The sequence below is a fragment of the Xiphophorus couchianus genome, chromosome 4, assembly GCF_001444195.1.
Source record: "Xiphophorus couchianus chromosome 4, X_couchianus-1.0, whole genome shotgun sequence".
In the NCBI taxonomy this organism is placed as follows: domain Eukaryota; kingdom Metazoa; phylum Chordata; class Actinopteri; order Cyprinodontiformes; family Poeciliidae; genus Xiphophorus; species Xiphophorus couchianus.
This window is the reverse complement of record NC_040231.1, coordinates 14,002,828-14,025,253: the sequence shown is the minus strand read 5'-3', so window position 1 is coordinate 14,025,253 and position 22,426 is coordinate 14,002,828. Positions and strand designations below refer to the sequence as shown.

The 22,426-nt window shown below is 38.7% G+C and overlaps 1 protein-coding gene across 4 annotated transcripts in view; it reads right to left on the bottom strand.

The window, feature by feature from the left end:
* Window positions 1-22,426, bottom strand: part of LOC114143174 (CUB and sushi domain-containing protein 1) — a 437,499-nt gene that overhangs the window by 76,166 nt on the left and 338,907 nt on the right. For all 4 annotated transcript variants that reach the window (XM_028014977.1, XM_028014979.1, XM_028014978.1 and 1 more), the window contains exons 33-42: window positions 15,468-15,584; window positions 15,243-15,356; window positions 13,404-13,499; window positions 12,853-13,056; window positions 12,018-12,142; window positions 11,810-11,906; window positions 9,770-9,874; window positions 2,180-2,298; window positions 931-1,000; window positions 101-217 (exon numbers count right to left, since the gene is read on the bottom strand). In XM_028014977.1, the coding sequence (XP_027870778.1) occupies window positions 101-217; window positions 931-1,000; window positions 2,180-2,298; window positions 9,770-9,874; window positions 11,810-11,906; window positions 12,018-12,142; window positions 12,853-13,056; window positions 13,404-13,499; window positions 15,243-15,356; window positions 15,468-15,584 (1,164 nt within the window). The remainder of the gene's footprint in view (window positions 1-100; window positions 218-930; window positions 1,001-2,179; window positions 2,299-9,769; window positions 9,875-11,809; window positions 11,907-12,017; window positions 12,143-12,852; window positions 13,057-13,403; window positions 13,500-15,242; window positions 15,357-15,467; window positions 15,585-22,426) is intronic.

The following is a 22,426-nucleotide window of genomic DNA, read 5'->3' as shown; positions in this document are numbered from 1 at the left end:
AAAAAAAGCATGTCTATGTTTCCCATAAAAGCCAACAAATATACCTAAAATGACATGTTCTTTCGAGAAATGCTCCTTCATCCAATAAAGCCTAACTCACCATATCCAGCTGGCAGGGTGATTTGCCAGGTGCAGTCCAGGTTGCCAGGATAGTTGCCAGGAAAACCTGGACTGAGGATGACACCACTCATCTCAGATAGGACCCCACCGCAGCGTGCTGGCAATGAGTGAACATAAAACATTGTTTATAAATATGAATTATACTCTAGGAATTGTTGCTTTTATCCTTAACAAATGTGCCCATGAATGAGCTGCAAAAGGTTTCCAAAGTACTAAAACGTGTGCTGTAAATTATAATTAACAAAAAGTAGGTGCTGTTAAAGCACATTGTTAAATAAATCCTGATATGTGAACAACAAGTTTAGCAAGAATTGTCTAAAAAGAGCTTCTGAAGCTATTGAATTATTCAATCCTAAACACAAACATGACCTTAACAAAGGTCAGAAACATAACTTTCCAAAGCACAAATTCTGCTGGTGCTTGCACCATCTTACACCATTATTCGACCGATGGCTGAACTCACATCAGTGGAAAAACTTCTTGGTTTCAAAAACTTTATTATAAACTTAAAAAATATACTAATGGAATAAAAACACATAGAAAAAATATTTCATCCTTACCTCAGAAAGATGAATAATAAAGGTTTTTTTAAGCAGATCTATAGAGGGCATTCATTCATCATATAGTTGTTTTTCTTTCTACTGTGTCGATGTACAAACATTTTAGATGCACCTCTCAGTTCTAGCACATTGCCATGTAATATTCTGTAACGTCTGTGCCTGCAGGACATCATTTCCTTCCCAATACAGAAATAATTCATAAAACAATGTAGCCCACAATAAAATGTGTTTGTGTTTGTCTGGGCAATACCTATGCAAAGAGGTGGTGGGTAGTTCCACCGCCGCACAGTCCCAGGCATGCAAGAAATGTGTGAATGACCCTGAAAAGATAATCCAGTGTCTTAGATTCATCCAATAAAAATACTGTGAAAGATGTATTTTTATCATTAACACATTCATTTTATACTCAAGGAAAACATAAATAAAGTTGAAAGATGATATTTAGATACAAGTGTTTGTTTTGCTTTTTTATTTAGAACAATTAGGATTACCAAAATATCTATATTTGCTCAATGCTAGAATAATGACAGAATTCTTCCCCAGGGGTCTCACAATAGTTTGCTGGAACTTTGGCCAATTTCTTCTGACAGAGCTGGTGTAGCCGAGTCAGGTTTGTAGCTTTGTAGGGTTAGGGTTTTTTCGGGTTTTTTCTAAGTGACTGAAATCATGGCTTTTATGATGGTCACCCTAAAACAGCCTTTCATGTTATTAAGCTATTTTATAACTCATTTTATGGTATTCCTAGAATGACTATCCAGACAGAAGACTCATACTATATGTGCCGAGCATTATTTTTCCTGGCTGATGTTCTGAGATGATCCTTTAATATGTGAGTGTATTGTTCTTTCCTTCCTGCCACACCCTTACCTCAGGTTTTGGACTATTGGCTTCTTCTTTGAATTATATTTAATTTAAAGTTGGTAGAGTGCTTGTTTAACTGTGGATAAAGCTACCTTGTCAGCTTCAGTTAGAATTTTCACACTGTCTTTTTTGCTGCTGTTCTGGGTTTTTACATAAACAGCATATGAAGAGACATCCATCTATATAAGCACTGTCTGTTTTTCATACTTCCTGAATAGCATCATGGCTGGACATTATTTTATGCAGGAGTTTCGGGTGTTGGCTTAAATACATTAACATATGGATCTCCCCAGTCAAATCAGATGTTGCAAATTAACTTCTTTAAAAGACATTTCTTTCTCATCATAATTTTAAATGTATTTTTTTAACTAGGTATACATCCAGTTTTAAATTTTTAGATATAAAATTATTTAAAAAGAAAACATTTTTATACAGGTTTTTTTTTAACATGTTTATGTATTTGTACCAGCATTTTTTAATGCAATTGTTCATTGTTGCTGACCACTTTTCACACATGACTCGTGATTACAGTGTGAAGAACAATGTACTTTTAACAAAGATGTGTAATATAAAGAACATAATAATTGATGCAAATCATAAACATCACAGGGTTGGTGTGTATGCTGTGTGATTCATACCTGTAGTGTGTAACCAGGTTCACAAATGAAAGCTACCACCTCATTCACCATGTATCTGTCTCCTGTTTTTATGCCATTTGCTGGGATCATTGGTTCAGGACAAGTCGTCAGCCCAACCGCTACAACAAAGAAGAAAAACAAACAAAAAACAAAACAGGGTTGTTTTTTTTTTATTCCCCCCAAAATATATTTAAAAACCATTGGGTTAAACCACTGGGTTAAAAACCATTGACCTGAAAAAGTAAATGTGATATGATCATTAATTCTTAAAATTTTATGCAGAAAAATCCCACTTCCACAAAAATTAATAACTTCTCAATCTAAATGTTTTATACCTACATTTTAGTACCAAAAAAAGCAATTTGTTATGTGTGAAAACAGCAGGAAAATCTTGTCCATTTCGTTTTTCTCCATTCATAGGAATTTGACCTTTTCTCAAGACCTTATTTGTAGCACACTTCCTACTAGTTTACACATGTATATAACATTTATTTATTATACCACACAGGTTTAGTCCATCTTTAAAAAAATAAACGTATGAGAAGAAATGGGAAAGTCGTGTTTATTATTTTTGAACAAATTCCCCAGCATAAATTGACAACATTTTAGATTTGATAAGTACTATAACAAAGTAAAGTTTTAGAAGGTAATAACCTGGCAGTGGATTTGTATTCCCAGCACAAAATAGGTTAAACACATCTCTAATAAGTTTGACTGCAGCAGACCTTTAGACCAGTAGAAGCGTATCTGCACATTTGTGTGTGAGTGCGTTGGGGTGTGCATGTGGAAACATCCGCGGGAGACTGCCCTAGAGCTGTTACCATGGCAGCACATGGGTGGAAAATAGGAAGGAAGGAGGAAAGGAAAGAAGGAAGGACTCAAGAGAGGAAAGGAGGGAAAGACGAGGAACTGTCTTTGTGTGTGATGCTTGTGTCACTGGTCATGTTGGTTCATTATCTACATTTCTACCATCAAAAGGCTGTGATCCAACTGTGCCCATACACACAAGTAATCAGGCATGCACATCCAGGTGGCCTGTAGCACCCCTGAATGACATTTGTGAGTCTGCGTGGATGAGTGATTTTTACATGAGTCTGCTTGCTAAGGGGGAATGAGGGAGACTTAAATTTTTAAAGGGACTATAAGTGGGAAAGCTGTGTGAGGCATAACATACACACACGCAAACAAACACAGTCAGTGTATTATTAGGCAGAGCATCAGTGGGGTGTCATGACAACTGATCAATGAATCTATTCCATTTGGCTGACCATCTTTCTCTCTCTTCTGCCAACACACAGTAAGTCCTGACTATGTGAGAGTGGTCATGCCCAGTAAACTACTGACAGCACCACAAAACATCCCACCAGGACTACTGGACTCCTGCTGGACATTGTCAGCAGTTAAGACTAACTGACTAGATTTACTACACTTCCATTTTAGCTTATGAGAGGACAGACAAGCAAGAGAGACATTTCCCCTCATCCTTAGATGATCAGCGTAAAATGTGATGAACATCACTGCCAGAATCATTCACATGTCTCATGATAGAACATCTACAACGATCTGTGCCGCAGAAAGAACACAATGTAGTGCGCCAACTGTGAACTATCATCTCAAAACAACTAAAAGTTGACTAATCTTTGAAAATGTGTTTTATAAGAAAAACAAGTTCAATTTGGTGATGAAGAGCTCGGTATAGAATCTCTTCTCTCTGAGGTTGTTGAAGTCATCATTTTGGAAAAAGTAACACCTGCTACCTTCAAGAAACAATTGATGAGTGAATTTTAGTTACACTGTATGTAGCTGCTGCAATGTAAGAGTTAGAGCTATTATATTAATAATATGTGGATGTGGATAGTTTAGCCCAAGATTACTGATATCCATGGCAAATTTAGATTTTAAATTTAAATTTCCCCAACAGCTGCACATGCCTCATTTATACAGATGGGAACACTATGTTGTCACAAAATATCAAAACAATTTTAAAGAGATTTAAAAATGATTTATTCTCAAACATGAGCAACATATTTTTTACATTTCTAAAACAAAAACTGTACTTAATATTGTTGCATAATCTGTTTATCTAGGTATTGGCCATCACAAACTAATAATCATGTTGATGTAGCTAAAGCTTCAGAGTAAAGATTAAATTGGCTCTTTGAACAACAAGTTATGTAGTCACAAGAGGGTGGCACTGTGGTTTAAAGTAGTTTACTGTGAGAAATTTTGAAAGAAATATGTGCAACAATGATTTCACTCACCCTGGAAAGTTTATATATGAAAGCAAGAGCTACCTTTCATCTGTTAAGAGATAACAAGAAGAATTCCTTTGTTTTGAATACTTTTAGTTTGTCTGCCTTTCATCAGGCAGACAAACTCTTCTGTCATTAAGATCTTACCAGTGAGAAGGTTATTCGCTTTCTAGCATTTATATTTAGAGAAGAAAAATTCACTCAAATTTTTCCCACTTCTGTTGACAACATAAGAACTTTAAAAATGACTATATCGAGTTATTTCTACAGACATGCAGACCTTCTTGACTGTTCAAAAATAAAACTTTTATAAGTTACCATCCATTTTGGATCCAATTGATCTACATTTAAGTAGAGTACGCAAATCTTCTTTAGATTAGAACTTAAAAGAGTTTGCAAAGAATCAAAGACCGAGGAATCTTAACCAGTAAAGGAAAACATTTATTTACTTTGACTTTCTCCTATTAACATTAAACATGTTAATAGAAAAATCACCCAATATTTACACTGAAAAAGTGCGGTGTGCATTTGTACAACCCTCTGAATCAATATTTTTTTGAAACGCGTTACGATGCAATTAGAGCTAAACGTGCTTTCAGGTGGATTTCTACTAGCTTTGGGCATCAGGGCACTGAATGTTTTCTTCTTTGCAAAACAGCTAAACCTCAGTCAGGGTACATAGTTTGGTATGTTGTTTAATAACACCTAACTTTCCTTACTTCAAACTTCAAGACCTAGCCAGTATGTTCCTTGATCTTCATGATGCCATTTGTTAACTAATTATTTCTAACAAACCTCTGAGGGCCACGTAGAATGTGCACATATAATAAATTACACACAGGTAAACTTGTTTAGTTTTGAGAGTGATTGCTTGCCATTTTATTTAAGGACATTAGAGTAAAAGGAGATGAATAAAATTGCGCATCACACTATTTAATATTTTATTTTTATTTTTTAACATTTAGCTGCCACTTCACACTTTTTGACATCTATCACATTCGTTTTTGTTTAGTGCTTTGAAGTTTGCAGTTGTAGCATTAGGATAAAAGTACAACATGTAAAAGTTTCCTTGGATATCAGTTGTAGAGATGATGGGCAGTAAGCCACAGTACATTTAGGACTAGAATAAATTAGCATGTCTCTTGAGTCATGCTGCTACAGCTGAGGAATGTAACATGATGTTATTACAATCTGTACTCCCCAATATGTATGTATCATAGGTTCTGTCATTAGCATTTTCTTTGTTTTATGACAGATGAGTTGGTCTACCTTTTCTCTCATCTAAAACGTGCAACTAATTTAAGGCAGATGAACAACAGTCTGGTTCTTTTGCTGGTTTCTACTAAAATTAACTGCCTTTCTGTTGTTGGTATTGACCAACATTGGAGACAGTATTAACCGAACTATCAAGAACAAGTCAGTAAGTCTGGCTGGTTAAAATCATCCCTATTCTTGATAAAAACTATTTCAAACCAATAAACAGAAAGAGCTGCCGTCACTCAAGGACTACAACAGCTTTACTTGTTAAAAAAATAAAATATGTAAAATATATAAGCGGGCCACAGGGGTCGGGTGCAGTGTGGGATGGGTGGCAGCAGAGGGAGGGGACCCTGGCGGTCCGATCCTCGGTTGCAGAAACTGGCTCTTGGGATGTGGAATGTCACCTCTCTGGTGGGGAAGGAGTCGGAGCTAGTGCGTGAGGTCGAGAGGTTCCGGCTAGAAATAGTCGGTCTCACCTCGACGCACGGCTCTGGTTCTGGAACCAGTCTCCTTGAGAGGGGCTGGACATACTTCCACTCTGGAGTTGCCCAAGGTGAGAGGCGTAGGGCAGGAGTGGGCATACTTGTTGCTCCCCATCTCGGCGCCTGTACGTTGGGGTTTACCCCGGTGAACGAGAGGGTAGCATCCCTCCGCCTACGGGTGGGGGGACGGGTTCTGACTGTCGTTTGTGCTTATGGGCCGAACGACAGTTCAGATTACCCACCCTTTTTGGAGTCCTTAGAGGGGGTACTGGAGAGTGCTCCTCCTGGGGACTCCCTTGTTCTGCTGGGGGACTTCAACGCTCACGTTGGCAGCGACAGTGAGACCTGGAGGGGCGTGGTTGGGAGGAACGGCCCGCCCGACCTGAACTCGAGCGGTGTTCTGTTGCTGGACTTCTGTGCTCGCCATGGATTGTCCATAACAAACACCATGTTCAAGCATAAGGGTGTCCATATGTGCACTTGGCACCAGGACACCCTAGGCCGCAGTTCGATGATCGACTTTGTCATCGTTTCATCGGATCTGCGGCCGTATGTCTTGGACACTCGGGTGAAAAGAGGTGCGGAGCTGTCCACTGACCACTACCTGGTGGTGAGTTGGCTCCGGTGGTGGGGGCGAAAGCCGGTCAGACCTGGCAGGCCCAAACGTGTTGTGAGGGTCTGCTGGGAACGTCTGGCGGAATCCCCTGTGAGACGGAGCTTTAACTCCCATCTCCGGCAAAACTTCGAACACGTCCCGGGGGAGGTGGGGGACATGGAGTCTGAGTGGACCATGTTCCGTGCCTCCATTGTCGAGGCGGCCGATCGGAGCTGTGGCCGCAAGGTTGTCGGTGCCTGTCGCGGCGGCAACCCTCGAACCCGTTGGTGGACACCTTCGGTGAGGGATGCCGTCAGGCTGAAGAAGGAGTCCTATCGGGCCTTTTTGGCCTGTGGGACTCCGGAAGCAGCTGATGGGTACCGGCGGGCGAAACTCGGGCGTGGGAGGAGTTTGGAGAGGCCATGGAGAAAGACTTCCGCACGGCTTCGAGGCGATTCTGGTCCGCCATCCGGCGTCTCAGGGGGGGGAAGCGGTGCAGCACAAACACTGTTTATAGTGGGGATGGTGTGCTGCTGACCTCTACTCGGGACGTTGTGGGTCGGTGGGCAGAGTACTTCGAAGACCTCCTCAATCCCACCAACATGCCTTCCACTGAGGAAGCGGAGCCTGGGGACTCTGGGTTGGGCTCTCCAATCTCTGGGGGCGAGGTTGCCGAGGTGGTTAAAAAGCTCCTCGGTGGCAAGGCCCCGGGGGTGGATGAGATCCGCCCGGAGTTCCTTAAGGCTCTGGATGTTGTAGGGTTGTGTTGGTTGACGCGACTCTGCAATATCGCATGGACATCGGGGGCAGTTCCCCTGGATTGGCAGACTGGGGTGGTGGTCCCCCTGTTCAAAAAGGGGGACCAGAGGGTGTGCTCCAATTATAGAGGGGTCACACTCTTAAGCCTCCCTGGCAAGGTCTATTCAGGGGTCCTGGAGAGGAGGGTCCGTCGGATAGTCGAACCTCGGATTCAGGAAGAGCAGTGTGGTTTTCGTCCTGGTCGTGGAACACTGGACCAGCTCTACACCCTCGGCAGGGTCCTGGAGGGTGCATGGGAGTTCGCCCAACCAGTCTACATGTGTTTTGTGGACTTGGAGAAGGCGTTCGACCGTGTCCCTCGGGGAGCCCTGTGGGGGGTTCTCCGGGAGTATGGGGTACCGGGCCCTTTGATACGGGCTGTCAGGTCCCTGTATGACCGGTGTCAGAGTCTGGCCCGCATTGCCGGCAGTAAGTCGGGCTCGTTTCCGGTGGGAGTTGGACTCCGCCAGGGCTGCCCTTTGTCACCGATTCTGTTCATCACTTTTATGGACAGAATTTCTAGGCGCAGCCAAGGTGTTGAGGGGATCCGATTTGGTGGCCTTAGGATCTCATCTCTGCTTTTCGCAGACGATGTGGTCCTTTTGGCTTCATCGGATCGTGATCTGCAGCTCTCGCTGGAGCGGTTCGCAGCCGAGTGTGAAGCGGCCGGGATGGGGATCAGTGCCTCCAAATCCGAGGCCATGGTCTTGAGCCGGAAAAGGGTAGAGTGCCTTCTCCGGGTCAGGGGGGGTGTCCTGCCCCAAGTGGAGGAGTTTAAGTATCTCGGGATCTTGTTCACGAATGGGGGAAGAAGGGAGCGGGAGATCGACAGGCGGATTGGCGCAGTGTCTGCTGTCAAGCGGGCGCTGTACCGGTCCGTCGTGGTGAAGAGAGAGCTGAGCCAAAAAGCGAAGCTCTCGATTTACCGGTCGATCTACGTTCCCACCCTCATCTATGGTCATGAGCTTTGGGTCATGACCGAAAGAACGAGATCGCGGATACAAGCGGCCGAAATGGGTTTTCTCCGTAGGGTGGCTGGGCTCTCCCTTAGAGATAGGGTGAGAAGCTCAGTCATCCGGGAGGGACTCAGAGTAGAGCCGCTGCTCCTTCACATCGAGAGGAGCCAGTTGAGGTGGCTTGGGCATCTGGTCAGGATGCCTCCTGGACGCCTCCCTGGTGAGGTGTTCCGGGCACGTCCCACCGGGAGGAGGCCCTGAGGAAGACCCAGGACACGCTGGAGAGACTATGTCTCTCGGCTGGCCTGGGAACGCCTCGGGATTCCCCCGGAAGAGCTAGAAGAAGTGGCCGGGGAGAGGGAAGTCTGGGCCTCCCTTCTGAAGCTGCTACCCCCGCGACCCGACCTCGGATAAGCGGAAGAAGATGGATGGATGGATGGAAATATATAATATAATAAAATTGTGGTGTCTGGTTTATCATAGTTATGTCAATTCTATTTTTAAGCTTCCTTAAAAGCCCTTGAACTCTAATTGTGGGTCTGGTAATAAAAGCTAAGCTAGAAAGCTCAGAATAATGCCATTCAAAACTACAGTCAAGCAAAAATATAGGAAAAATAAAAACACAGTCTTCCAGGTTTTCATTCCTAGTAATGGCATGTCAACTCACACAGAGATGCCAAAAACACTGATGCGAATGCGTGCACCCACCTATAAATCAGAACACCACGAAATGCTCACTCATACACACTAAAACTCTCACATATTCTCATAGAAGGGGACATGTTCATTGATCTAGAAGTGATTCTAAGCTAAAACAAGTACAAAGTACTGAAAAGCACAGCTATGCCCTGACAGGTGTGTAAATGCATGATGGTAATGCCCGTGTCCATACCTGTTTGGTCTGCGTAGTTGTGTACCTATGTGCTTCTTATTCACTGGATTTATGTGCATGCCTGGCACAGGCAAAGGAAGTCTGTGTTTGCGTCTGAGCCTACATGAATTTGTTTGTGTCCCTCCAGGTGAACATTGTGTGTGTGTGCTAGAACCCGGCGCTCAGCATGTGTGTGTGCTCTCGGGCAATACCAGTTCAGGTCACTGACTCTCGTTATTTGATGTTGAAGTTTTGGCAGCAGTATTGTGTGTTTGTGTGCATTTCTAGTTAGAGAGAACACAATTTTATAGTTCCTTTGAAGTTTTATATCATCAAGTATTTCCTTTTTGAAGCCAACCAATCTCCATTAACTTACTCTTATATTCCAGGTGAAAGCCTGCTGCTACCACACTGATGTCACTCTGAAAGTGCAGGAGTAGCTGATTGGATGTTGAGTTCAGTAGAGCAGGAGCTGTTGTTCCTACACAACACATACACAGACACACACAAAAAACATTACAATATTGTACAAGCTAGGTCTGTCAGTATTATTTAGCATGCTAGTATTGCTTTGAAGTCAAACTTATAATAATCAAAGGTTGTCTCAAAAATCATCTTAAAATAGAATTAGGGATTCTTCGTCATATATTAGATTTTTTTCATAGATATGCATAGGCTGTTTACGTTGTATCAAAATCCAGTCTAGAAGGCAGTGAAGGGTCACGAGCCTAAATACATTTCAGAGTTTGTTGCTGAAGTATGAACATCCCTCAGGTAAGGAGAGACCTATTCTTTTTGTGTTTCAAGGATGAGAATTCAACGAGGGACGACCAAAAAAGCCCAAAGATTATTAGAATTATTATTTTTATTCCTATCATATTTTAGTTTTTTCATTTGATTAAATTTCGCAATACTCATATGCCTTTTTTTTATTGTATCTCAGAATTGTATGCTTTTATGTGATGCTTCATGTCTCTCTTTGACGTATGAGGTGTTTCTGTATTTCTTTCCTTTTGTTTTTCTGGTAAATAACTTGAATTATCCCATTTGTAAAGGTGCTATACAAACAAACTTCCTGACTTCTTAAAATAGACAGTTAACAGTCACCTCAGATTTAAAACATTACCCTTTCAAAATAATTGCCCAGTGTTTCTCATTCGACCATGTAAATTGGCCTTTTTAAATGTGTGACTCATGAGGCTGTAAGCATAAAGAAACTCCACACATATTTAAACATCAAGGGAAATCTTATCTATAAATTAATGTGTGCTATTGTTGATGTGCTCCTTTTTTATAACTTGTGCATACATTAAGAAAAAAGAAGAAAATTACAAATATTTTCAAAAGTGTAATCTGATGATGAAAGAATAACACTCTATTCACATTCTGAGCACCCTCAAGTGACAAATGCAGAAAATATTGGGTGAATTTATCAAAGGGAAGGTCAGGTATTTCAGATGAAGCAGCTCTGATCATTCAGTATCCCAAGATAAGGAAATCTTCATCGGTGTAGACAAAGTGCTTGCATAGCACAGCAGGAGAGCGTATAATATCAACGGCTCATCACTGTGACATTTTCATTCATGGTGTCTCATAGTGTAAGACGAATGTTACAAAAAAGACAAATCTGGCTGTTATACAAAAACTTTTTAGCTGCAAAACTAAAGCCCCACCCGATATTTTCAGGATAAAACTGCTTTACTACAGATGATAAGATATAAGCTCGGTTTATTCCAAACACTTAACTGTTGGGAGTAAACTTTTTTTAAAATTTCTATTAATAGTGTGATAATATGACATTATACTATTCATGTGGTAAAAGTCAATGAAACTCATGCACAGTCTGCAGTATGTGCTTAAATCTGAAACACAAAAATAACACCTGCAAAAGCTGCACATAATTTCTCCATCTATGGCCAAAAAGCATTCTAAAGAGAAACAGTTTTATCTGCCTGACTAAAGGTGCTCAGTGGTCAGCTTTAGATCAACATGGTTGTAGTAGCCAGCTCCCAGGTGTATCCTTTATAAAAGAGTACAGTTATATATTAAATTTGTGAGTGTGCGCGTGTGTGTATGTGTGTTGCCCTACATGTGGCATGTCTTATGTGAGGTATAGCTGTGAGACAGATATGTGCTTGGGGCAGGGCACAAGGGAAACTCTACAGGGAAATTGTAAAAGGTTATACTTTATTAGTGACTCTCTTCTTAGTGTCACTCTTTCTCTATCCTTTTCTCCATTTATAATAACTATTGTTCACTATTTGAGGTTAGAACTATACCAAACATTTCTATTGTTTGCGTGTACTAAATGTATTAGTTAAGGAATAATCAGGTGCCATGCAGCCTATTTTGTTTTGTATGTCATCTGCAGTTTTATGTCTCTGACCTTTGTGCTTGATCAGTCAAGCTGTCATACCTGAAAATGATCCCAGTTTTGGAGCTGTCATGTCCCCTCCATCATAGATCTCCAGAGAGTCCCAGTTGTGTTCTGTCGCAAACGTCATAACTTGGATCTAACAAGTAAACGACAATAATCACTGAACAAAACAGCTTGCAACTTTACACAATCCTGTACAACTGGTGCATTAAAAAGCGACAGTCTAACTGCATACATATGTGTGTACCTGTATTCCTGCTCCTTCACTGACATGAATCCTCCACAGACAGTTTAGAGAATTAGGGTAAGGCTCAGGATAGCCAGGAGACAATATTGTACCTCGACGTTCAGTCAAATTGCCACTGCAGGGAACTAAAATGGAGGCATAAAATATACATTTTTGGCACAATTTATACACTAAGTAGCTTTTAATTAAGACAGGATGATGGAATATAGCCTAAAATAAAAAAAGAAAAACAGAATGAGGTTTTGAACAGAGCAAGAATACATAAAATTATTTACATGTTTGCAAAATGCCAGCTCTCAACAGTGAAAGGTTTCACATCAGCATAGATAAAGTTTGCTAAAGCTGCAGTGAAAATGAAAACAGTTACTTTTATTGTCTATTGCAATGTGATTAATCATAACCAAAACTACCTAATATGTTGGTGTCCAACCTGTTCTCTCCTTAGCAGTGCTACAATGTCATTTTTTCTTCTGGAAATGCTGCAACAATGTATATCTGAGTTTTTCCACATATTGCTTATTAAATTTAATGTTAATTAAAGAATGTAAAACCTTTTACTACTTCTATAACAGCATAACTAAAGTAACCTGTGAAATTAAAAATATTTTAGAACAGAGAGGAAAGTCCAAAATTTCTAAGCATAAATTACATTTGTTGAAAGTCATATTTTTTTGTTTCAGTAGTTTGTTGGTCAAAATTCTGTGGTTCCTACAACCTGATGGTGTTTTGTGTAATTTCTGACTTCTTTAATCAAAATCCAGTGGCAAGCTTTATTTTGGAGGTGTGTAGATTTGCTAGTTACAGTCTTAATATTGTGCAGGTCAGCTCTCCTCACCTATACATAAAGGTGTCGATGCGTTCCATTGCGCGAGGGCACCTGGTACAGCCTGGCATCGAATTGCGCTGGATCCTTTCAAAAGATACCCAGGACTGCACTCGAACCGGACAACGGAGCCTGCTGAGAACTCTGAGCCAATTCGTCTGCCATACCGAGGCTCTGGCACTGAGCTGCACTGACTGTCACTTGTGCGAGGCACAGCTACAATGAAGAAATAAGTTCAATTGTATTGAAAGAGAATAATTAAAGCAACAATTAAATTCATTAGTAAGAAGGTTTTCAGACTCATATGATTTTATTTAATATTCTATAAAAGAAACTGAATTTTGGATGTTTAAAAGCTGTAAGCCATAAACCCACAAATTTACTGAGGGTAAAAACTGACATATAATTGTGAGTAATCAATCTACATAAAATAGAAGTTTTAACATTTTTTGAATAATTAGTAAAACATATGTATTTTTCAATTATATTTATTTTAGTGAGATGCATCGGTATTTAAGTGAGGAAAACATATTGCAACAAAGAAATAAACGGTAATGAGTTACCTTGGTAGACAAAATGAAAGCCTTTAGCTGACTGGCCACTCTTGGCATTGAACCGAAGCATGATCTGATTGGATGTTGCCAGCGGCAATGTCTCTCCTGAAATAATTACACACGCACAAACATGATTTTTAAATTAAAGTAAAAAACTGAAACCAGCTTAAATATGTCTTTTAAACATTAGTTTTAAGAGAAATGTTACACATAAAAAAATGTATAAATCAAATAATACAACAGTTTCATATAAAACATCCATGCACACGCAACAGCAGGGGCACATTGTTTAACACTAAGTACTTACTTAACTGTCTACACTTAACTACACTGGCTTATTCTGATTATTTTTCAGCAGATATCCCTATACATTTCCCTTTTATGGCTGAATATGAATGTTGCACATCATTTAACAGTCACACACAGATTTAAAGGGAAAAAAAACAAAGACAGACAGAGGAAGTAACAGTAATGAATGAGGCAAATGTGACCTGGTGTGGCTGACATTTAGAATCATCATTAGCACTGTCATGATGTGTGAATGTGCGCGTGTGTATGTGTGGGCTTTATAGACATGCTTGTGTGTTAATTTGTTTCCGTGCCAAGATAATCAACCAGTTAGATGGAACAATGCAATACAAAGCTGTTTGCCCCTTCATATGTGTAAGTGTGTGTAGGTGTATGCAAGAATGATACAGATAACATTATTTTCTATAGCCTGCTGTGTTTGATTGTTTTCCATTCTAAAAACAGAAAACACAAACCGCAATGAACTCGGGAATAAGTCACACATCTGAATGCTATTCAAGCTGGCTCTTGTCCTATTTAAATGAATTGTACCTGGAAACATAATGATTTAAATTGCAGCACCATTTCTGAAAGAAACCTTGACATCTAGAAAAATAAAAAAGTGTTCATGATTCCACAAACAAAGATATCGGATCTCTAAAGATTATTTACAATTTATTATTTTTTGCATCTATGATCAAACTATTTGGCACCTACACAGTTTAAAGAACGTTTCTGAGCTGGAGTCCAATCTTTTGATGAACACAAAATTGACGTATACATGATCTCCAGAGAGGGAAATCTAATGTCACATTCATGGATATTTCCCTGCAGTGTGCCTGCTAGCAATGACACAGAAACTTACAGTATATATGAAGTAAAACTCAAAAGCAATGGCATCACAGTTCGCCATGAGCAATGTTAATCAATATTTCCTCATATTACATTCCTCAAATTTTGTGATATGCATCGATTTTGCAACAGCTGTCAGATTTGATCAATGCATGGTGTGTTACTGTGCAATGATTCAAAGCTCTGCCAAGCTTGGATGACTCAAAGTTGGAGGGTATGCAAACCCATGGAGGGTTCAGCTCCTGTACTGCAGATCGTGCCGTACCACTGAGACTCTCTGAGCTGCTGATTTCTTCTTGTGAAGACATCCCATAATACATTTTCATCAAATAAATCACTGTCGAATAAATTGCAATAACGACTGGTGTGACCCCGTTCTATAGCCAAGGAGCCTATTATTTTTTCCTACACATATTTTCATTAATAACCCTTTTTAAATTGTATTAAATGTTTTATCCTTTTAATCTTATTGTACATGTGTACAATGGCAATAAATTCAATTTAATTCAATAAAGGTAAGGAGGATTCAAGAAAACAATACAGAAAAATAAATTTTACAACTGAATAGGTGCTTTTCCATAATACAGTGCCTTTACAACTATAGAGAGCATGCTAGCAGTTCAGCTGTAAGGTTGTCAATACTGTGTAAACACATAGAAGTCTCTCACTTGTGTGAGGTTTAGACCTAGAACTAGTCAACATACTCACCTGAATGGGATCCAGCAAGGGAGCTGAGCAGTCGAGCATTATCATTGGCTCCATCAAAAAGCTCCACTGAGTCATTCATTGCCGTCTGGAAAACAGCAAACTGACCAAATACCACTGCAAATGTCAGAGAAGAAAATATATAGAGAAAAAAAACAACCTTATTAATACCTTTATTAGTATAACTTAGAAAGCAACCATGTTCAGTGTAGAAAATGAAGCACTTACCAAACTGTGGGGACACTGTGATGTGATAGGAACACATCTGTCTCATGGTGTAGTTTAAAGGATAGTTTGGGGATAAAACAACACCCTCAGATCCACTATAATGTCCTCCACATGGAGCTGTCCACACAAATAGAAATAATTTAAGCTGATAGCAAAATTAACTAAATTTAGAACACAGTACAGGAACCAATTTGCTTCTATCCCTAAATTATCAACAAGTATGACTCTCTCCTTTATGGACATTTTTAGAACAGAGAAGTTGGAAATGATACAATGATTCCAGGTCTCTGAAAGGGACTACTGAGACAGCCAGTTTACCAGTCTTATGCATAATAAAAGTGTTATACACATTTTCTTCTGAAGTTTATTATATTAGTGTCACAGCTACCCAAATTTGAAACTGTGAGCAAAGAAATAGCTTTCTGTCACAATCCACAGGCCATTTGGTTTTCTTTTGTGTTCTCTTAATTATTTCAGGGTTTATTATTGTTAAAAAAATGTCTTACCCTATTCAGTTACTTGGCATTGCGGTTATTGTTTTGTTATTATTGTATTTATTTGCATTTTGTTTCTTAGTATATTTTTATGTTTTTGTTTTTTAATGGATTTAATTCTCTTAGATCAGTGTTAGTCTTTTATCTCTTCATTTATTGTTGTTCCTTTGTGTTAATTATTCACCTTTCCACAGTTTAAGTGTTTGTTTTCTTCCTCAGCTATTCCTAATCCCTCTGAGTAACGCACACCCATTCCATGTTATTCTCTCAGTATATACATTCACTGAATCTAATTTTTCTTTGTCGGTACATCTGCTAAATAATGCTCCATTCTGCTTGACATTGCTCAATCTGGCTACAGTGCATCCCATATAATTTTGTCCTTTGGTCTTTCTTCCATGTTCCTGGCTTGGATTTGGATTTATTTAGTGTCTTGATTTTGGTGTGCACTTTTGAACATTAGACTTTGCTTTTGCAATATATATTTTTTTTGTATTATTAAATCTATTTATATCTGCTCCACATCTGACTCCCTTTTGCCTCCAATTGGCTCCTCCACAACCACTCCCACCCCTTCTGTGACAACTATATAATAAAATGGCACAAAAAGAAGAAAAGTCAGTTGATTGTGTTCTTTCCAGTTGTTTCCACATTATTGCCCTTTTTGTTGAGAATGTATTGTTGATTCAACTTTGACACAAACCTGAATAGTCTGAAATGTGACATAAGAAGTGCATATCCAGGCACCCGTGTCTCTACTACATACACAAAATTTGATCTACGTCATACTCAACTTCACACATTTTGAGTGGTGGATAAATGTTGTATAGCAAATTATTAATTCAGAAACACTGACCTAATAAATCAATACAGTAAATAAAATGTTTTAATAGGATAAAATGCATCTTAAAATAATGTGTAATAACACTATTAAAACTATTTAAAAATATCTCACTGGAAATAAAAACATACACTAACATACCAGCATATTATGAAATGATAGAAAACACACTAAAAGCATAGATGCACATCGAATGGGTTGTTCTGGTGAAATCTGGAACAGTAGTTTTATCCTTTTGTGTAATAAATTATCATGGGGCTGTGAAATTGCATATAAAATTTGATCTTGCAGGCCAAGCAACATTCAACCCATGAGCTCTGAGCTTTAGATGGCTGTTTTACAAGAACGTGGTTTGTTAATTTTGATCACTCCATATATCAAAGCATGGATTCGCTTCCACTCACCTGTATGTATAATTGGAATTGCTGCTCAATTTGTCATATGATTTATGTGACAGAGAGAGGACTGTAAGATTTATTTCCAAATTTATTAGCTCAATTCTGTATGTCATTTTTTGTATTAGTTTTATCTCTGGCAGGTTTAATCAGATAGGATAAAGCAAAAGAGAAACACCTCCAGCTTGTTTCAGTACTAACACACTGTTAAACTTTTAACATTCAAATGTGGCAGTGAAACAGCCGCATTAGATCAAAATGTCATTTTTCTTGGAAACTTCTAATTATAAACATATGCAGTTATGTGAATGTCATTGCAGTGTTACCAGGAAACAGGGCGCTTGGCTCACACTCATAAACACAAAGATGATGAAGAGTTAAAAATAAGTAAACAAGTCTGACTGTCTAAAAACCTCTGACATCCACTTACAATAGGAAAACTGGTCTAGTTATGTTTTCTCAGATTTGTAACTACTTGTAGTGTTCAGTAGACATCCTTGTTCTGTTCTCTTTTGCATAAAGCTAACTATATTTGGCTCAAAGGTTGATTAAACGATTTTGTTTGTCTTTGGTTATATAACATAAAATAACATAAAATGTATTGCTATTTGATTTACATTTGTAGGACACAGTCATGGACACAAGGACATAGTCATTAACATTATTATTATTATTATTATTATTATTATTTGCATCTTGCAACTCCTTATGTGAAACTAAGAAATGTTGGTGCTGTGACTTTTAGTAGTAGATTGCAGATGGTTCTGAAATAAAGACATCCTACTAATAGAAATAACACAGCAGCTCACACCAGAAGCATAATTATCTCCACATTAGATTAAAAACTTGATTTTAAATTTTGAAAAGCACATTTGCTGCATGTATTTTTTTGCCAAACCCTCTCTAAATGGCAAATTTTTCTGAATAGAAATATCAGCGGGACAAACACTAAGTGACTAAACTTTTGCAACCGGTGCTCAAAAACAGTATGTGATCTGCAGCACAGCAGTGTTGTTTCAAAAAGCCTATTAACGCATTCAGCAACACCTGTGAAAAACAGGCCTAACTCTGGCTCAATTCATCTTTTGCATCCCCAAGAGAGCAAGAACTCTTGTCCATGAACAGTATGTGGGTGTGTGCACACTTATGCTCTTAATAAGGCAGAGGTCACTGACATTTATGTAAGTGTCTCTGAAAGTGAGTGCACAAAACAGCTGCAAGAAGCCCATCGGTCAATGTCATCTCCCCCAATACACACAATACATTCTCTCCGCATATTTTTATTCCTCTTCTCTTCACCCTCTCTGGCCCTGTACTCATCTTGTCTTGTTGCGGTTGCTACGGCGTGAACCTCCGAGGGTCAGATCTATTATCCACCAACGTCATTAGCTGTGACCCTTAACAGATTTTAATTATCATCGCCCCTGTGCTTGTTGAAAATGTGAGAGCGTATGAGTTCAAAGTTTGATCCTGCTCTAAGACACACGGAACAACACTTTGTGAATTAATCTGCTGCCAAAGTCATGGGGCTCTAGTGCTGAGATGCGAGGATGTGATCTTTTTGTACAGGATCATAAAGTTTAAATGCTACCAGTTATTAGATGGAAACATCCCCTTAAACACACCCTTGAGGGTTACTCTTTCAAGTAAAAACGTCAGCATTTTGGTCTTGTGAAAACTGAGCATGAAAGGCTCAAAAAGTACACCAGAGAGCCCTCAAGCACTTTCAGTTTTCACAGTAGGGCATTCGTGAGCCCCTGAGGACTTTTCTGTAAGATGTGCCAAAGTTTATGAGACCAAAAGCGTACACATTATGACTGGGTCCATTATATTAGCCAAGATTTGCTCAGGGAAATTGTTTCAAATAGTGAAGGAAAAATTCTTTCAAAACTTCGTTTTCACTTTTCTTGTATAAAGTTGTTTCATACCCACCCACTCCTGCTTCTTTCTATTTTCTTCTTGTTTCCTAAAGCTCCATAGTAATAACCCCATTTTTTACTTCTCCCCCTGACCTTAGGCTGTGATATTGATTGATATTTTGGATTGACTTTTACTGTTCTCTTGTTTTCAAACCCTTGGGTCTAGAGGTCTTGTCTTCATCTACCCACAATCCTCCGGTGGTGCTGCTCTAGGCTCGGATGCCAGCCTCATCAGAAGGCTCCATACACATGCTTTGATCACTCACCCTCTCCCTCAAACACACACAAATAAATGCAAAAAAAAAAAGCCATACAAGTCAGTCTCTTTCTATCACACAACCGTATACTTTGATCATCTACACACATACATGAGACTTCAGCAGTCCTACCTCTGACTACCAATATACTGTATCTCATCTTGTTTTTTCTATTGCCCAAATACACATACATGTGAAAGTATTAACAGATGACTAACAGCTCAGGAAAAAAAAAATCATCTGAACATTAAGTTGCAGTATTTCGAACAATATATTCATAGCATTTATAATAACTTTATCTTTTTCTGGAGAATATCAAACTCAAATTTGTGAATAAGCTGTGAGTGGATCATGTGCACATCATTACCAGTTAGTATAACTCTAATCTTACATATGTAATGGTATATTGACATACAGTCATGGGAAAAACTAATATAACCCATGATATAGTAGTTTGTAGAGTCGACCTTAGCAGCAGCAAGTTAATGATTTAATCAGTCTCCTCACTATTGATATATTATGACCCAATGTTGTTGTAGTTCATTGACATTTGTAGCCATTAAATGCAACACACTCAAGGTCCCATCACAGGACTGGATTGACAGTGAAGTATCTGCAGACTTGCTATGTACATGGAAATGTTGTCTTTTTAAATGATGATTTCAGACCAAAAACCAGACATATAAGTTTAGATTGTTTTTTGTTGTTGTTGTTTTATGCAAAGAAGTCTAGAACTTTAGGAAACAAGAAGAAAATAGAAAAAAGCAGAGGTGAAGTGAAGCAAGATGAGAGGGTGGGTATGAAACAACTTTATACAAGAAAAGTAGAAACAAGGTTTTGAAAGAATTTTTACTTCACTATTTGAAACAATTTCCCTGAGCAAATCTTGACTAACACAATGGAGTCCTGTAAAAGAGGCTTTGGGGTAGATATGCTGTTTGGCCTTATCCAAAAACAGCATTGATGTTAAACTAGGTGGCAGACAGATGGAATCTTATTTCAAACTAATGAGGGGGAAATAAATCTTAATTTTATGAGATTATAATTTAATAGATCCTGAGCAATATAAAATAACGTATTAACTTTATATCAATAGCCTCTCTTTCATGTTACACTTTGGATAGAAGATAATGCAATGGTTCCTGAATCCAGGAATTTTTATTACTACTTAAATTAATTATCACAGTTCAGTTCTTATAGATAATTCAGGTTTTCAGGTGTCAGGTTTTCAGTGGCCAACCTTTAATGACAAACACACATTTGGTTCTATCTCACTAAACTATGTACATTTTTCTGCATAAAAATACTAAGCTTACCAAATTCACTGCTTCTTTTTTTTTTTACCTGTCTTTGTTAGGTTGTAATCCTGTCTGTTGATCTTGGAACATTACCATTGTCTTTTTATCAGATGAATAATGTAACATTCTTGTAAAAAATTGTTGTTACAAAGCAACAGAATCTTACTTAGATTTAAACTGGATAGAAGTCATTTTAATAAATCTTTCAGACCAGCTAAAATATGAAGAAAAAAAAATATTTCAACTAAGTTGTGTCATTGACATAATTACAATGAGGTAGAAAAAAAAAAAATAGTGGTGTTCCTAACAAATATATCCAACTACATTTTGGTCTCATAAAATATCTGTTTAAATCAAACATTTACAGTATATTCAAGTATTTATTAAATGCAAGTGAATAACATTTGTATGGCATGTTAAAAAAGTAATCTAGTTTGAACAGTTTTTTTATGTCTTTTCAGATAAATTGATCTTTATCTTTATCAGCTTTCAAGCGTAGAAATAATATACTCAGACCAATAACAGTTTCAGATAAAAGGGAATAAGAAGATTTTAGTGATTTGAATTGTAGTGTCAGAGTACGATCACATCTAAAATCTGCAGGACATTGGCTCTTGAGGACTGACGTAGCACACCCCTGGTGCCCATTTTTTGAATTTCATCTTAGGTTAACTAACTTTACATTGACTTTATTGATCATCTGATGATCATAATAATATATATTTCTATCAGTAATGGTTAGTTATCAAGCTTATTAAGCACAGTGTGCCGTTGATAAGTTATGGCTGACTGAAATTTTGACTGGCTGTATGAAGCTTAGACTCGAGCTTCCGATCCCCAAACTGTTGCTGCAAGCTGTCAGTGAGCGGTGTATGAAGGGTGACAAACAGGATTATCCCAAAAACATGTTTTTCTGATAAGCACAAACTTACTCATTTATGTCCAAATAGATGAAGTTGTCATGAACCTAGAAATTACTTCTTTCAATCATAAAAACTTGAATTACTAAAGACAAGAAACACTGATTTATGCATTATGAGAAACTATCTATCTGATCATATGTTTTGACAAATGCATAAATAATTGTTAAATGATTCAGACTTTCAAACAGATGAGTGGTGTACCCTGATTTGTGCTTAAGTGTACGTGTGCTGGTGAAGGTGTGCGTTTGTGTATGTGCTTATTGCCTCTAGGCGGCACTCTATAATAGTCTCTTACTTTATCTCTTTCTCTGTATCTCTCCTCCTTTCTTGCATGCACCCACACACACATGTCAATGCACGCCAACACACAAATATACACACACCCCTATCAACAGTCACAGAGAATTCCTTCTTTCTCGCACCAGCTCTTAGTTACCATGGAAACCAATAAAAGAGCGGTTTGAATTGGGAGGTGTTTATATGTGTGTGTCCGCGCAAGTGTGTGTGTGAGAGTCAAAGCAAGAAAGGGTGAGGAAGCTTGAGAGAAAAGGTGAAAGGAAAATACAGAATATATCAGAGACAGACAAAGATGGTGGGAGGAAAGAAAATAAGAGCCAGCAGTTGTTAAGGGAAGGACAGAGGAAGAGGAAAGAAGTACGCGTTGAGAAGAGGATTAAAAGAAGGAAGACCGAATGTGGAGGGAGTGTAAGTGGAGATGTATTATTTAAAGAGGTCTCACCCTGTCTAATGAGTTTGGTCTAAAAGCCCCGAGAGCTGCCCAAAGATAGAGAGACAGGCAGAGGCTAAGAAACTTCCCTAACTATGTGGCGAG